This window comes from Ostrea edulis, chromosome 6 (genome assembly GCF_947568905.1).
Source record: "Ostrea edulis chromosome 6, xbOstEdul1.1, whole genome shotgun sequence".
NCBI lineage: Eukaryota > Metazoa > Mollusca > Bivalvia > Ostreida > Ostreidae > Ostrea > Ostrea edulis.
The window spans coordinates 72,559,772-72,576,134 of record NC_079169.1 but is presented as its reverse complement, the minus strand read 5'-3'; the positions used below and the strand labels follow the sequence as shown (position 1 = coordinate 72,576,134).

The 16,363-nt window shown below is 35.4% G+C and overlaps 2 protein-coding genes across 2 annotated transcripts; one reads left to right on the top strand and one right to left on the bottom strand.

Moving 5' to 3' along the window:
- Positions 1 to 6,433: 6,433 nt before the first annotated feature.
- Positions 6,434 to 8,151, bottom strand: LOC125646495 (serine protease inhibitor Cvsi-2-like). Its single transcript, XM_048872822.2, has 3 exons — positions 8,023 to 8,151; positions 7,421 to 7,540; positions 6,434 to 6,555 (listed from the first exon to the last, which is right to left on the bottom strand). Exons 1-3 carry the CDS (start codon positions 8,063 to 8,065, stop codon positions 6,455 to 6,457), a joined length of 264 nt encoding a protein of 87 aa, XP_048728779.1. The 5' UTR covers positions 8,066 to 8,151; the 3' UTR covers positions 6,434 to 6,454.
- Positions 8,152 to 10,386: 2,235 nt separating this feature from the next.
- LOC125646290 (serine protease inhibitor Cvsi-2-like) lies at positions 10,387 to 12,711 on the top strand. Its single transcript, XM_048872520.2, has 3 exons — positions 10,387 to 10,548; positions 10,988 to 11,110; positions 12,587 to 12,711. The coding sequence occupies exons 1-3, from the start codon at positions 10,455 to 10,457 to the stop codon at positions 12,685 to 12,687; spliced, it is 318 nt and encodes a 105-aa protein (XP_048728477.1). The 5' UTR covers positions 10,387 to 10,454; the 3' UTR covers positions 12,688 to 12,711.
- The last annotated feature ends 3,652 nt before the right edge of the window (positions 12,712 to 16,363 follow it).

The following is a 16,363-nucleotide window of genomic DNA, read 5'->3' as shown; positions in this document are numbered from 1 at the left end:
TCTGGAAGACACGTGATTACCTAATGAGTAGACACAGATCAAGTCTCGTTTTGTTCTCGTTGACCTATTCTAACAAACATTGTAAGACTTAGTTTCATGGTTGAATGAACTTCTACAATTTCTTGTTTTCCAGACTTGTTTCACCATGCATGCTTTGATGCTGAAATTTGGTATGTGGTTTACTAATATATCTATATTAATCCTCTTTCGATGGAATCGAAAGGGACAATATTGGTTATCTCATCGTTTGTCTACCTATCTCCCTTATCTGTCAGTCAGTTTGTCCCACTTTTCATTGTAATTATAAGTTTCCATGAAGTGTATATTACCATAAAAAACCTCAAGGAGGATAAGTGTATTGAACTTATCAAGCTTCCTTCATTAAATGAAGTGTTATTATTATTTCAAAAATCTTGATACAGTTGATTAATACAGACTATTATCATTATCAAAATATCTTGAGTCAGGGATCCTTTGATCTGAAAACGACCCCTTGCACTAGTTGTTTAGAAAAAAAGTATATACATGTATAGTCTATAAGAACTATTCTATATTTAAAGTAACGCCCCTCTGTACAATAATTTCATACAAACAAAAGAAAGTACTGTAAATGTCTTGTGTCATGATTATATATTCATAACATCATTGCAGAAATTGCAGCGACGTGACGTCATAAGTCTGGGGTTGATAAAAGATGCGACGTGGAGATCGGCAATCTCTACCCAGAATTGTGAGTGAGTGTAAGGAATGATAACTCTGGGTAGAGATTGGGAGATCGGTGACACTGACTTTTTAGAGTTTCATAATGATTTGGATGACGTTATCTTGAACATGCACATATTAGTAATGGATTATACATATATATATATATATATAAGGCGCAGGTGAGGGATCGGGCATTTAAGTACATGTATGTCGCAGACTTTAGCTACGTATAACACGTGCTTTTTGCAGTCGAGAATCATTACCTTTGTAGTACAGAATCTACTGATGTGTGAGTGGCGGATTTAGCGACCCCTCGCCACATTTACAAGGTATTATTGCATGGCATGCATACATGTATATAATAAGGTTGAAAACATCCAAACCCTGCACAGAACATATTGAAATAAGAAATAATGCGAGTAAAACTTCAGATTTGGCACCCAAATGTTAAGTATTTTTGCTAATACGTCTCCTTTTCTTTGGAAATCCTGGATCTGCCACTGCATGTGTTAACTGAACACATCAATTATGCTTAATTCATTTCTATGTTGCTTTTGTTATTATTTCATCATTGATTGATGTTACAAAATTGTTGTTTTCTAGCTATGTTCATAGTTTGGAAGTTATAGTACGGTTCCGTGGAAGTTATTGTACAGCTAAGCTCTGCCCCTGGAAGTTATTGTACAGCTAAGCTCTGCCCCCTGGAAGTTATTGTACAGCTAAGCTCTGCCCCTGGAAGTTATTGTACAGCTAAGCTCTGCCCCCTGGAAGTTATTGTACAGCTAAGCTCTGCCCCCTGGAAGTTATTGTACAGCTAAGCTCTGCCCCCTGGATATTATTGTACAGCTAAGCTCTGCCCCCTGGAAGTTAATGTACAGCTAAGCTCTGCCCCCTGGAAGTTATTGTACGCTGGATTTCTGTCTGATTTAAAGAATAACTAAGATCAAAGGAAGAAGTACTGCACCATGACACAATATCTCTTTAAAATACGTTTTAAAGTACATTTTATTGCTTTATGAATTTTAATAAATAGTTGCAATATTTTTAATGGTTTGACTAAAGCATCTAATTAATAACTTCTTTATATAAGCATTCATAGGATTTTGACAGTGTCATCTGCATAGTTGTACAAATTATATTTATTTCAATCAATCTAGATAAGTGGGGATCCAGTTTATATCCTTGAAGAACACCTTTAAAGCACATAACATTTTACTGAAGTGGTGACCAGCTAGAAATGCTAGTCATAATTTTCTAAGTTTCCTTGATTTGTTAGGTAAATTGTGTTTTATCTAACACGTGTCTGATACTCATTATACAGTACATGTCTGATACTCGGTACTCTCGGGAATCATTATACCGAGCGAAGCTCGTGTCGCGAAACGACGCAACGAGCTCGCTCCAATGATTACACATATGAGTCACGTGATTTGCTCTTCTTCAGCTGAAAAAAGATGAGTATTATCCATAATGCTTCTGCAAAAATGTCGCCATCACTGCGGTATACTTCATTGACAAACCCGTAATTAAAATAATTAGATTGTTTAGAAAGTACCATAAACGTTTTTAAATTCCAGACAAGCTTTCTCATAGCTTCAAAAATTTTGTTTTTGCTTGGTTTGAGAGAAAAAGAAAAAACATTGCAGCTAATGTGACGTCACAATTTGTAACTGTTTACACCCATTCTCTCACCAGAGGGCGCGTTACGCAAGCTTCACACACACCTCTGTCAACGCTTGGAATCACGTGACAATATTATTCTTTATTGCTGAAGACATACGTCTTATGGCATACATGTTTACAAAAATAATAAACAAGTTAACAATTGTATAGTATGGCATGGCATGACATTATATGGTATGTTACACAATACTGATGTGAATTTATAGACAGAGAATGCTACATAAGTAAATCATTACGTAAATTAAAGGCACAGTAAAGATATTTCCCCAAATTACACAACTCTTTGAAATTTTTTACACTTAATAATTGTATAAGTTTAAAAACAGATGGGTTTTTCCAATAATACTTCTTGATATATTTCCTGCGTAATTCAATAAAGTAAGGGCATTTTAAAATGAAATGAAATTCATCCTCAATATCTAAATTACAAAGTTTACAATAGCGGTTATTTCTTGCTACATTAAAATGACGTCCACTCTCAATGGCAAGATTATGCGAAGACATTCTAATTCTACTAATATGTTTTTTATAAACATGTGGTATAGCCTTCATCAAGTAAAATTGCAATGAAAAATAGTCATAAATGTACATATAAATTTTACATCTTGGTGAGGAGTTGATTTGTTCAACAATACTCTGCACAAAATATCAGAAATTCTTTGCTTAATTATTGGGAAATAAGTATTACAATATACGCCATTATATTCTTGATTACACCAAATATGACCCAAACCTATATCAAATAGTTTGTTTTTTATATGGATAGCCCAATTAATCACACGATTTCCACCCTTGTCTGCTTCTTCACGTAAACTTTTGTAACATGTTTTCAAAATACAATTTTCACTTTGTAATAATTTAAACCAAAATTTAAAAATTCTAAACCAGCGAACAATGTTCATGGGCAGTCTGCCTGTTTCTATATACACCATACCATTATTTGTATTTTTCCTGACACCCAGTACAGACTTCAAATATTCCAAGTGCACTTTTTCAACATCTTTTGCACTATGGCTACCCCAAACTTCACAACTGTAATTAAGTATACTTGCAACATATGTATCAAATAAGGATAACATTGTTTCTGTGTTTAAATACATTTGGCTGACTTTAGATTTCAAGGAAAACATTGCTTTTCTGCCCTGGCTGGCCAATTGCTTTTGTGTGGTGCTAAACTTTCCATTGTAATTCATTAAAACACCCAGGTATGTGAATTTATCAACAATTTCTATAGGCTCCCCATTCAGATGCCACCTTTCATTACTGCTAATTTTACTCCCATTTCTGAAAATAACTATTTTTGTTTTTTCTACATTCACTGAAAGATCCCACTTTGTGGTATAGGTAAAAAGTGTATCCAGCATGCTCTGCAAATCATTAACACTTTCGGAAAAAATAACCATGTCGTCTGCATACATCAAGACAAACAGATTTAATTCTTGTATTTGTACAGGGATCATCCCTTTTGTTAAGAATTCGATCTCAAAATCATTAACATATAATGAAAAAAGTATGGGTGACAATACTTCCCCCTGTAATAAACCGATATCATTTTTGAAAACCTCAGACAACATTCCTGCTGATCTGACACAAGACTTCATATTTTCATACATCACACGAATAATACCAAGTAGTTTCCCCTTTATGCCAACAGTGCTAAGTTTTTTCCATAATTTTATTCTTTCAATTGAATCGAACGCCTTTTTAAAATCTATAAAACAGCAGTACAACTTTTTTTTCTTACATAATGTCATATCAATAATTGAACTCAGGCTAAATATAAATATAGCCTCAGCTGTACCCCGCTTTGGCTGAAAACCAAACTGCGCATCGGTAATAACATCATTGGAATTTGACCATAACAATAATCTCTGGTTCAAAATAGAAGTAAATAATTTACAGAAACAACTAACTAAGCTAATACCTCTATAATTATTTGGGTCTAATACATCCCCTTTCTTTAGTATTGGAACAATGACCGACTTTGACCACATTTGAGGGAAGAAACCTGATGAAAAAATGCGATTAAACAATTTGTGAATAATAGGTACAAGAACATTTTTAAATTCAATAAAATATTCATTAATCAACAAGTCCGTTCCATGCGATTTTTCTCTCTTTAATCGTTTGATAGCATCGGTGATTTCAGTTTCTGTTATTTCACAGTCAAGTTCTTCAAAAACACAGAGATTGTCGTTCGCACGCTCAGGGTTGGTAGTCGCAGTCGTGTTCGAATTACTTGTTAGTTCCTTAAAGTGTTCATAGAAGACACCAGGGTTAACATTTTTGAGCTGTCCCTTTTTCCTTTTAAATATAATCACATGATATAAACAATCATTCTAGGTTTCCTTTCCCTTTAAAGGTTCAGGCAACAGGTGATATATCAGGCTCTTTTCAAGCCAACTGACACTTTAATAAGTGCATATTTACCGTTTAGCTGTTTGTCTCTTATTTTACAAGTTTTATCGTATTTTTACAGCCTTTCTTACTTTTGATTCCATGTTTACATTTAAATCTCCACCACGTGTATATCCTACATCCATACGCACATTACGAAGTAGTTCCAAATTTATGATCAGAAAACGGCGATTTTAAACAATTTACAGTAAGCATCAATTTGATTGCACCAAAACATATCATAATATGACTAAATATTTAGTCCAAAACATAAATGTTGGATCAAAGAAACTTTTACAAGATTTCTGTAAAAAGCCGTTGACAGAGGTGTAGTGCGAGGAGCGCACGGAACTCTGGGTAGAGAATGTGTTTACACCAAGCGCGTTATATTTCCCGCCTTAAATGAAGAGGCGGATAAAAGTCGTGTTGCAAGATGTTAATGGGCTTCGCTCGTCTCAACGGTCACACCGTACAACATATTACAGTATATGTCTGATACTCGGTACTCTCGGGAATTATTATACAGTATATGTCTGATACTCGGTACTCTCGGGAATTATTATACAGTATATGTCTGATACTCGGTACTCTCGGGAATCATTACACAGTATATGTCTGATACTCGGTACTCTCGGGAATCATTATACAGTATATGTATTTATAACCAAACGTGACGGCACAGTTCAACATACAAGATAAGAAAAACTTTCGTTCTTTCCCTTGAAGCGTATATTAGTAATTTATCCATTACTCTTTTTAGAGATATCTTTAAAAGAAGAGTCATCTCTTTGGATTATATTGAGATATCGCAATTTTTTAGAAAATGGTACATGTACATGTAAAACAGCTTGGCATAAAATTCAAAATGAGTGAACCGGACGGAAGTAAATGTTCATGAAATCCCAGCGTGAAGAGCTATTTTTAGAATTTTTAACATGACACATGCAAGGTGAAGATAACGAACAGTGATCAATTTCATAACTCCTACAAGCAATACAAAATAGATAGTTGGGCAAACACGGACCCCTGGACACACCAGAGGTGGGATCAGGTGCCTAGGAGGAGTAAGCATCCCCTGTTGACCGATCACACCCGCCGTGAGCCCTATATCCTGATCAGGTAAACGGAGTTATCCGCAGTCAAAATCAGTGTGCCAAGAACGGCTTAACAATCGGTATGAAACACGTCAGACAGCATTTGACCCAATGCGAGGTTGTATTGACGAACTAGATCGTTATAACGACCATAGAATTTGCGAAATGCTGACTTCAATCGAGACTGTTGAAATCCCTGTACCATCAACTTGTTTGTCAGTAGCTTACCTCGATTTAAAAACTGACTATACCCAGAACAAGCTCTTGCATATCGAATCAGTTGAGATATATAAACACCATATGCAGGTGATAATGGAATATTGCTACACAAATATGGGAAGTTGACGATGGAGAAGCTGAAATCATCCCGTTTGTCATACAGTTGAGTTGTCCGTTTGCCGTTAATGTCTACTTTCAATAAAATATCTAAGTATGAAGCAGAAGTGGACGACTCTGTGGTGTCCTTTATTTCGAGCTCACATACAGCGTTATTTCAAATCTATGCTCTACGAAGTGAGCTGTATACACACAAGAAATGAAAATTAAGATAAAAGCAATCTTTATAAGCATTTATTTCACATAAAGCGACATCGGCAGTGCTGATCAATACAGTGTCTGAGCTCGGCGGGACAAAACCAGTTTTGCATGTTCAAGCAGTCACCTCTCGAGTCACAAACTACAACAAAGACAAAAACGAATTACTTCGCAACCAAGGTCAAAAACGAATTACTGCACAACCAAGGTCAAAAACGAATTACTCCACAACCAAGGTCAAAAACGAATTACTCCTCAACGAAGGTAAAAAACGAATTACTACTCAACTAAGGTAAAAAAACGGATTACTTCACAAACAAGGTAAAAAAAAAATTACTCAACCAAGGTCAAAAAACGAATTACTCCACAACCAAGGTCAAAAACGAATTACTCCGCAACCAAGATCAAAATCGAATTACTCCACAACCAAGGTAAAAAAAAAGAAGAAGAATATTCCACAACCAAGGAAAGGGGCAAAGAATAACAGCAGCAGTTCTTAATGATAAACACAAGGAATACAAATGAAGGTAAAACAAGGTTTAAGAAACGAGAAAACTTTTACATGTAATAGTTTACTGAAATTTCAATAGATGATTTTTTTTCATCTAAAGTGAATCCTACAAGAAGATGCTTGGATATTGGTAGACAAACTGCAGTCCAAACGTGCTTTGAATTTTGTAAAGCTTCACGCTTTCTATTATGGCTTTCTGATCCTTGGCGGACATAATTTAAACACACGTAAGTCTATTGCCATATGAGGATTATTTTCACAATTTGTATCCCTGTGGTCATTTGGAAAGGAATAATATTTTGTCATATTAATACGGAAGTAATAAGGGAATCAAGGGTCTCTTGTGCAGTAAAGAAAGGAAAACGACAATCGCTGCAAATATTTATCATATTCATTTCAGAATACACCAAAAGTTGTCATGTACAATTAGGTCTAACAAAAGCATCACATACCGGTAAAAGGATAGACAGATTTAGAGAAAGTAAAGGATACTTACACCCTTCTCTGAGTTCACAGGTACATGTTCCGTTGGTGCACTGTACTTCGGTTACGCTGTCACACTGAGTGGTGTTGCTGCAGTCATTGTTATTAGTACAGGTCTCAAAGACCGCAATACCTTAACACAGACGCAACGACAAATTAAAACCCAAAATCAGTATCAATAACGATAACCCATCGTTTTACTTCACTCAAAACATATCTTGAAGGATTATCTCATGGACAAATCAGTAATAGTTTGACAATTTTCATCTGAATACAACAAAGTGGGATAAACTCTCCACCCCCACCCTCATAAAACTACAACAGCAACAACAAAATAAATACACACAAAAAAACCCATCGGTAACATAAAAAACCAAAAACACAACTCCGCTTCAAACTCAAAACTTCCTTCGTGTCATTAGAATGTGTCTCTTTAAGTAATTTGAAGTTTAACACTAGATTAGTATTCCATTCCTTGTCTAACATCAAGCCTCTGAACATTATCAATTGATTGACTATGATATTGATAAACAGTGAATAAAAGTTAACTGATTTTTCAAACAAAATTAGGCTCTACATAGATAAAACCTCTCAAAACAGTAACGGATATATTACCAATGTACGCCGAAACAAGAGCAAGAACGAGTGCTTTTCTCATGTTGTATGCCGAGCTGCCCCGTCACGTATGGTTATAAATACACTGGTTCCCGATCGTGGCGAGTTTTGTCAAGGTGAGTGTAAGATAAAACACGATTTACACAACAAATTAAGGAAACTTCGAAGATTATGACATACATATTAACCTAGCACTTCTGGCTGGTCGACACTTCAGAGTAAAATTATATGTGTTTTAAAGATGGTCTTCAAGGATGTAAACTGGATCCCCGCTTCTTTAGATTGATTGAAAAAATGCAGTCTGTGAATCTAGGCAGATGACATTGTTAGAGTCCTATGGATGCGTATATAAAGAAGTTTTGATGTTTTAGATAAATCAAAGAATTGGGAATATTTCAAATATTTGTAAAATATACAAAGCAAGAAGATGTACTTCAACAGACTTATTGTATAAAACATTTGCTACTTCACAGCTACTAAGCACTTTTACAATGAACAAAACATGAAAAATAGAGAAATTTGAGAATGGACACTCTCTTTTATTGATGATGAACACAATAGCAAGACAAAACTGAATATTTACCGTCACTCTAACTTGAACATATTTAATTAATAAAAAAGACTAGCACGTCCATTTTGTGTAGTAATGAAATAGGCTACCATAACTCACACCACGCTGTGTTATCTTGTGTCTAAATCAATCTCTACACGTTATTCCACATTTTACACATGTTGTGTCCATTCCCTTTCGTTTACAGATTTTTTTTTATGCCCTTTACTTTCACATTTCTTTTCCTGTTCTATGTTTGGATATTCCCTTATGTGTTCTATGTTTACAGATCTTTTTCATTTTTTCTAGGGTTTATTTTCTTTACACTATACACTGCTTTCTCTGTATATTCATAACAATAACTGAACTCCACCCCCCACCCCCCAAAAAAACCCCACCCTAACGTCTCGTTGTGTTTACGATTATTATAAAAATTGTGCTTGTACTTTTACTATTTCTTCTATGTGTAATGTGATATCTATCTTTTGCTATTTCTTCTATGTGTACTGTGGTATCTATCTTTTGCTATTTCTTCTATGTGTACTGTGATATCTATCTGGGATTAAATGTAGTATATGTCATAACTGTCATTTCTAATATACAAGTATTTATAAACTTAATTTGGAACTTAATATTGTCTGAACTGCATCCTTGTTGAGTAAAATATTTTTTACAGAATGTCATTATCTATTCGTATGCAAAATGTGGCTAAGCTTATGTTCCAGGGGAAATGTCGTCAATAAACTTGAATTTACTATAGGATTAAACATTCTTTTTGAAGAATTTATCGATGTGTAAACTCCGGACATTTTACTCACAAACTGAATAAAAGTGCGAAGCATTTTTATTTTAAGTTTCTGAGTAAAATGTCCGGAGTTTACACATCGATAAATTCTTCAAAAAGAATGTTTGATTCTTTTAACAATTGCAAAAATTTGAATAGTTTCCCCGCACTATGTTATTTGTTTTCAGGCGTGTATGAATACATCGCGTTTTCGGGTTTATTGATGTATAAACTCTTGTTCAGCTTTATTTTTGTCCAATCAAAACAATTGTAATAAATAACATTGGAATTACATTACAATAGGATGCTTGCATTTTAACTTGACAAACTGTATTCCTTAGTTCTTGAGAATATGATTTTGAAAGAATCTCCTGCACAATTTTACGTTAAACTTTGTAGCCCGTCCCAGGTATGGGGGTCACAGTTGTGGCTCTTGAGATAAATCAGTTTTTAAATCAGGGCAGGCCACTGACAAACAAGTGATGTTACAGAGGATTCAACAGTCTCGTTCAAAGACAGTATTTCGCAAATGCTATGGTCGATATAATGATCTAATTTACAAATACAACCTGTCATGGGGTCAAATGCTCTTTGGCATGTTTCATACCAATTGTTCGGCTGTTCTTTACACACTGAATTTGACTACGGATTACTCCGTTTACCTGATCAAAATACAGGGCTCACGGCGGGTATGGCCGGTCGACAAGGAATGCTTATTCCTCCTGGGCACCTGATCCTACATCTGGTAGAAAAGACGGAAACATGGTCTTTTATCTAAATAAACTCTTTAGCCAAGGACACTTTGCACCAGTTTGATTGAAATTGGTCCCTTGAAGTCGAAAGTGTAAAAAAAGTTCACAGATTGACGACAAAACAAACTTCGATCAGAAAAACTCACATGAGCTGAAAGTAATATAATGAGTATTGTAAATATAAACTTAGGGCAACCAAAGTATGATACATCGCCTTGCAGTTTGGAAGCAACAGATGCCTCATAGATGCGTGCATGCACACATAGATAAAAACAGACGGCCGTTTTGTAACAGTTCGCAAGGTTAGACAACACGCTCGTGTCCTCAAAGAAGATAACGCGTATAAATGGAACAGTATTTAAGGGATCATATAGGTAAACCTCCCAGTTGGAATAAGCAAACTAAAATGAAAACAGTAGTTTTGCTTGCTTGCCTTATCGGTAAGTAACTATAACAATGAATCAGGATGCATGTTGTTTTGTTTTTTGCCAAAAATCCCCTGAAGCTGCTACCTTCATTTTTTCATTTTTTAATGTTTGGTCATAATACATATATCATTACGTCTCCTTAATAATTTAACCCCTTCCTCCTTTTTTCCTAAATAGTTAGTATATATAAAAAAAACATATTCAAGCTTCCTAAAAATTATTTGGGTATGTTCCGTAGAAAATACTATAGTTATTAAAATCGGTTTGAACAATTTCTTTCTCATGAATCAATCAGATCACTATTCATTCACCCGTACATGCCACCATCAATCTCCACTGATTATAACATGACGGCGGGGTGTATGGAATTCTCATTTTCGTGATGACACGGTGTGTGGAAACGAGACACTGTTGCACTTATCAGAACATGCTTTTTTGTTTTAATTGACAGGCTACGTCCTATCTGAGACCTGTACCAGCTCACATACTGAGTGTCAACACACATCATGTGATTCTACCTCCGAGCTCCACTGTGTGGACGGATTCTGCACGTGCACAGTTGCCACGAACATGGGTATGGTGTTGTGCTTTAAAAGTTGCCCAGCTTTATTGTTTCGAATATAGAACTCATATTGTTTATATAAGTGGAGTAAATATTGTTTCCATATTCATCAAAAATATATGAAAGGTGTAACTTGATTTCTTCAAAGACGATGATACATACACGAATGTCATTCAGAATCGTATACTATAGAGTGTCAAACTGTTACGCAGTCGATTGATTGTGTATTGATAAATGTCCCTCTCGAGAATTTTTCACTCATATAGAGACGTCACCAATACCGGTGAAAGGCTTCAAATTTAGGCCTATGCTCGGCGCTTACGACCACTGAGTAGTGGGAATTCTTTAGCGGTCCACACCTAATGGGTGTTACGGGCACGGGACATCCGTTTTTAAGGTCATCTCAGAGGACCCATAACATTCACAACTGATGACGAGCGTTTGGCGATGGGAACTGTCACAACCTATTGTAATGACTTAGGTCTGTCGCGGCCGGAATTCAAACCCTGACCTTCCGCATGCGGGGCGAATGCTCTACCTCTAGACCACCGCGGCGGTAGCAGTCGAAATTACCTGTTACGCAGTCAGAAATACACATTACGCAGTCAGAAATACACATTACACAGTCAGAAATACACATTACGTAGTCAGAAATACACATTACGCTGTCAGAAATACACATTACGCCGTCAGAAATACACATTACACAGTCAGAAATACACATTACGCCGTCAGAAATACACATTACGCTGTCAGAAATACACATTACGCAGTCAGAAATACACATTACACTGTCAGAAATACACATTACGCTGTCAGAAATACACATTACGCTGTCAGAAATACACATTACGCAGTCAGAAATACACATTACACAGTCAGAAATACACATTACACAGTCAGAAATACACATTACACAGTCAGAAATATACATTACGCAGTCAGAAATACACATTACGCTGTCAGAAATACACATTACGCAGTCAGAAATACACATTACGCTGTCAGAAATACACATTACACTGTCAGAAATACACATTACGCTGTCAGAAATACACATTACGCCGTCAGAAATACACATTACACAGTCAGAAATACACATTACGCTGTCAGAAATACACATTACGCCGTCAGAAATACACATTACGCTGTCAGAAATACACATTACGCCGTCAGAAATACACATTACGCTGTCAGAAATACACATTACACAGTCAGAAATACACATTACGCTGTCAAATATTGCATCAAAATATTATATCCATGTACTGATGTTCCTGTTTAATCTCATTGTACATGTTAATTTTATCAAGTCTAGATTTTGAGGACAGTTTGACAGATAAGAGTGAGAGATCGTCAACTGGAACAGCGATAAACTAGTATTCCTTTGCATGACTATTCAATGTTGATACAAGAAGATAAATTTCACTAGTATATATTGATTCTAAATTTTTATGATTCGTTAATTCTTTAATTATTCTTTTCCAGCATGCACGACAGTCAAGGAATGTCAAGCCTTAACCGACTGGAATTGTCCACAAAACAGGAGGCATTGTATTGACAATGTTTGCAGATGTACACGATTTTAAATCAATAAATTGAAATGTATGATACTACGATACCTTTTTTAAACTATCAAGCAATGCTCTGTCAAAAAGCTGGTCGAAGGAATTTTTGGTTTACGCCGGTTTCGAGATACGTCCGAGTTATTTCCCTTTGGAAAACTCTCGTACTTAGTAAGTTGCAGAAAAACTTGTTTACACGCGGGAGTGGGACAGATATGCATCACTGCATAAATGAATCTGCTCAGTAAGTTTATCATACGCAGTTTCATCACCCAATTTCGACTGATACACAAACTAAGTAAATGATAAGTATTCAAGAAGTAATTAAATACTTAGAATTCTTATTATATCACGTTATTGTGTTGCTCCTAGCTATAATATCCAGGACATTGCTTGAAAATATAACATTGTATTTATGTTTCCACTTTAGTAAAACATTTCTTTTGACAGTATTTTACATTTCCTACATCAAGTATTTAATAAGAAGTCGGTTTTTATACATTTTATAGTCTTTCTCACTGACTGTGGTACCACTCTGTCCCACCTAAGAATTCAAAGTTCCACTAAATGCACCTTCTACACAGGAGAGCTCTAATCTCGAAACTGGCGTATTGGATACGCGCTTACGTTTTACTAGTGTTGTCAATTATTCAAAAACTTTCTATTTATTGCCGGATACTGTGATATATATATGAATTTGGATATATATATATATATATATATATATATATATATATATATATATATATATACCGCTACCCGACGTTATGACGTCACAATGAACGTTTACTTATCAACGTTACTATTGGTGCAAAATATTTTCTCGCCAAGGAAGGGACGCTTTGGCAATTACGAAGTAATCAGTCCAAAAGTCAAATATTTACCTGGTGAAATAGGTAACCCAAACTCCAATATTGATATATACAGTCTCCCGTTGTTTTTTTTTTTTTTTTTTTTTTTACAATAAGTGGTGTTTTTGGTCGATCGACTCTTTTCTTACTGACTTGAAATACAATGTACACAATGTAACAAAGAATAAAATGAGCATGCGCAGTCATGACATGTACGTGAAGGCTAAAATTAGCCCCAACACAAAGCAACCACATAAACAATTTATTGTCATAAATTAGTTATATACATGTGTATATATTACAAACGAAAATGTTTTTAAAAGAAGATGGACACAGATAGTAAACGATGTACACCCCCAACAACTTTTTGGTACATCTTTGACTATCTATAGTGTCGTTGGTCATTTTGTGCTTTATGCAATTTTTCTATTTGACCTAGTATCTACTTTGTGCTTTATATAATTTTTCTATTTGACCTAGTATCTACTTTGTGCTTTAAATAATTTTTCTATTTGACCTAGTATCTACTTTGTGCTTTAAATAATTTTTCTATTTGACCTAGTATATACTTTGTTCTTTATATAATTTTTCTATTTGACCTAGTATCTACTTTGTGCTTTAAATAATTTTTCTATTTGACCTAGTATCTACTTTGTGCTTTATATAATTTTTCTATTTGACCTAATATCTACTTTGTGGATCAGACACTTTTGGTATACTTGTCACCAAACATTGGGAAAAAATCAGATTGATAAAGTTTACATAAGATTCAGAGTACAAAGTCTCCATGAAATCTGTTAATACTTTTACGTCAGTTTATCATTAAAAGATTAACTTGAAATGAAATTCATGTTAAAATTTTCACGTGAAATTGACATGGATTTCGCGTGAAGCTCACATGAAAATTTTCTCGTGTGAATTCATATTTGATGCCTTTTTCACCCGAAATTCATGTGAATTTCACGTGAGTCCCATTTGCTTGTATATTGGGGTTTGTAAGCTGAAACCTACTACACGAATATGAACACACTCGTTTATTCCGCTACATTTTTCTACCCCCCCCCCCCCTACATACACCCGTATAGTGGGATATGAAATTATTATTTTCATCACCCTCGATTCAAAAAATGTAAAATTGCTAATTGTTTGAGTTTCCGGTGTGTACATGAATTTTGTCACACTCATTTTGGAGTCCATGTTGGCATGTTACACACTTTGCGCCGGTTTGTTAAATCGACACATGCGCGGAAATAATTTCCTGCATAAAATGGCGGCAGATACTTCATAGATTTTCATCAATGTTAAAAGTTTTCAAGCATGAGAAATTATGTAGTTAGGTTATGCACATCCATATCTAAATTCCCAATAGAAAGTGGAAAAATAAGTACTGGTGTCATTGTCAACTCCGAAAAATGAAGATAACGAGCAGTGATCAATCTTATAACTCCTGTAAGGAATACAAAATAAAGAGTTGGACAATTAAACACGAACTCCTAGACATACCAGAGGTGAGATCATGTGCCTAGGAGCAAATGTCCCCTTTCAACCGGTCACACCCACCGTGAGTCCTACGTCTTGATGGGATAATGGAGTAATCCGTAGTCAAAATCAGTTGCCACGAACGGTCTAACAATCGGTATAAAACACGCCAGACAGCATTTGTCCCAATGATAGGTTGCATTGGCAATCTAGATCATTATAACGACTGCCTCGATTCAAAAACTGATCATACACAAAAGAAAATTTTGGGTATCGAATCAGTTGAGAGATATAAACACCATATACAGGTGATAACGGAATATTGCTACAGAAATATGGGAAGTTGACGATGGGACTGAAATCATCTTCTCCTAAGGATGTATTAGTCTAACAAGTTTGATGTTTGTCAAGCAAAGGGTTCTCAAGACATTGAGCACACAGTATACTAGTATTCCTATGTCCAGTTTGACCTTTGACCTTTGACCACGTGGCCTCAAAATCAGTAGGGGACATCTTCTTGTGAATATATACCAGTGTACCAAGTTTGATGTCTGTCAAGCAAAGCGTTCTCAAGATATTGAGCAGACAGTATATTGCTATGTCCAGTTTGAACCTTGACCTTTAACCAGGTGGTCTCAAAATCAGTAAGGGTCATCTTCTACTGAAGTTGTACCAGTGTATTAAGTTTTGATATCTGTCAAGCAAAGGGTTCTCAAGACATTGAGCGAACAGTATATTTTTATGTCTAGAGTAGATTGACCCTTGACCTTTTGACCTGAAAAACAATAGGGATACTCTTGTACTCATATCCAACCCACATATGAAATATCATTACGATCAAGTTAATGGTTCTCAAGATATTGAGCGGACAACATGTGGTCTACCGACCGGCCGATAGGTGCAAAGCAATATGACCCTCTTCTTTGAAGGGGGCATAAAATGTTCTATTCTTCACACATTCAATAACTGGCCATTTTGGCCCCACCCTGATACCAAAAACACCTACACCTGGGATCATCAAATTTACAATTTTGGTAAAAGACTACTGGGGCGAACCTGTTGTTTCTAAATATCCATTTAATTTTAATGTAGTATCAATAGCACTAAAGAAGATGTTATTCAAATGTTTTACACATAAACGCTTTGTACCAAGTTTGGTCCCACCCTGGGGTCAGAACCTCTACCCTGGAGATCATGAAATTTACAATTTTGGTAGAGACCTTCCTGCTCTACATCACTATGCATTTAGTTTTTCTTACACATATGCAGTTCTAGGGAAGAAGATTTTTGAAAAATTGGTAAATTTTGGGCAGTTTTTGCTCCGCCCCTCAGGCCTTAGAAGTGTAGGAGTACTGAAATTTATAATTTAT

Coding starts and splice junctions, on each gene's coding strand:
- LOC125646495 (XM_048872822.2), bottom strand. CDS start 8,065: ATGAGAAAAGCACTCGTTCTTGCTCTTGTTTCGGCGTACATTG. Junction 7,541..8,022: donor TCTTGTTTCGGCGTACATTG/GTAATATATCCG, acceptor GTCTGTGTTAAG/GTATTGCGGTCTTTGAGACC. Junction 6,556..7,420: donor CTGTGAACTCAGAGAAGGGT/GTAAGTATCCTT, acceptor TCTTTGTTGTAG/TTTGTGACTCGAGAGGTGAC.
- LOC125646290 (XM_048872520.2), top strand. CDS start 10,455: ATGGAACAGTATTTAAGGGATCATATAGGTAAACCTCCCAGTTGGAAT. Junction 10,549..10,987: donor TTTGCTTGCTTGCCTTATCG/GTAAGTAACTAT, acceptor TTTAATTGACAG/GCTACGTCCTATCTGAGACC. Junction 11,111..12,586: donor CACAGTTGCCACGAACATGG/GTATGGTGTTGT, acceptor ATTCTTTTCCAG/CATGCACGACAGTCAAGGAA.